A 1,070-nucleotide genomic window follows, 5' to 3' on the forward strand; every position below is an offset into this window, starting at 1 on the left:
TCCTTTCTGTCACCGGCGCCCTCTGTCGCAAACTCCTCGACGATCCCGTTGGGCTGAATGCCGTGCTCGGCGCAAAGTTGCTTCCAGAATTCCGTCCCAACTTGGTTCCCACATTGCCCTACCTGCACGGTGATTACTTCCCTCATGGTGAAGACATGCACAAACGGTTGAGAGAATGGATTTCCCGACAGAAAATGGGAGTGGAGCCGATACACTGACCGAAAGGCCTAAGCGCGACCGATTTATTCCGAGAGAGAAGAAGAGAGTCTCCCGCGCAATTTAAAAAGCATTTTTGATCGCTTAAAATTTTGATTTTCAACTACTTTTCGGATATTGGGATCGCTTTGCATTCTGATTGGCCGTACTTTAACAAGGAGTGCGTGCCTGTACACGTGTACAGTCCTTTGCTTTGCGTAGTATCATACTCCGGAGGATGACATCAAGAGCCACTGCCGCAATGTCGACGCACTGAGAGAGCATGCGGGCGTTTCCTCCACAGAGGCCAGCGCTGTAGCTGATGCCACCTTCTCCAGGCCTGACACATTACATTCGCCGTGCGCTAAGCTTAAGGCGCGCTCTTGTCGCGAAGTCCTTTCTTCTTAAAGGTGCGCGCTTGCCCCACTGCACGCGCGCGCCATCATGGGCATCTTGTTTTCTCAGTTGTGGAGACGGATATCTGGCTTCCGCGAAGTCAAGGTATGTGTGCGCGTCCTTGGCAGACAGACAACTTGGTTTGTTTCTCGTAGAGGTTTTTCCCTCCTGCATGCGATTCATGCGCTTTTCTAACTACCATTATCGATTAAAACGTGACTGCGAACGTGCTTGCCTCAACAGATTTGCATGATAGGCCTGGATGCCGCCGGTAAGACTACAATTCTGTACAAGCTGCATTTGGGCGAGGTAGTATCTACCTATCCCACAATAGGCTCCAACGTAGAGGAGGTGACATATCGAAACATGCGATTCCAAGTATGGGATTTAGGCGGCCAAGAGGTGTTGCGGCAAACATGGAAGACCTACTTTATCAATACCCATGCGTTGATCATGGTAGTCGACTCGGCCGATTCGAA

The 1,070-nt window shown here is 50.7% G+C and overlaps 2 protein-coding genes; one reads left to right on the top strand and one right to left on the bottom strand.

The window, feature by feature from the left end:
- CHC_T00005571001 (hypothetical protein) overlaps positions 1-146 on the bottom strand; it is a 1,541-nt gene extending 1,395 nt beyond the window's left edge. Inside the window, exons 1-2 of the mRNA XM_005716677.1 lie at positions 102-146; positions 1-22 (exon numbers count right to left, since the gene is read on the bottom strand). The exon at positions 1-22 is cut by the window's left edge and continues 1,025 nt beyond it. Of these exons, the coding sequence (XP_005716734.1) occupies positions 1-22; positions 102-146 (67 nt within the window). The remainder of the gene's footprint in view (positions 23-101) is intronic.
- Positions 147-529: 383 nt separating this feature from the next.
- CHC_T00005572001 (hypothetical protein) overlaps positions 530-1,070 on the top strand; it is a 1,037-nt gene continuing 496 nt past the window's right edge. The window contains 3 exon segments of the mRNA XM_005716678.1: positions 530-639; positions 640-696; positions 835-1,070. The exon segment at positions 835-1,070 is cut by the window's right edge and continues 496 nt beyond it. Of these exon segments, the coding sequence (XP_005716735.1) occupies positions 640-696; positions 835-1,070 (293 nt within the window). The 5' untranslated portion in view covers positions 530-639.

This window comes from Chondrus crispus, genomic scaffold (genome assembly GCF_000350225.1).
Source record: "Chondrus crispus Stackhouse genomic scaffold, scaffold_3, whole genome shotgun sequence".
NCBI classification, from domain to species: domain Eukaryota; phylum Rhodophyta; class Florideophyceae; order Gigartinales; family Gigartinaceae; genus Chondrus; species Chondrus crispus.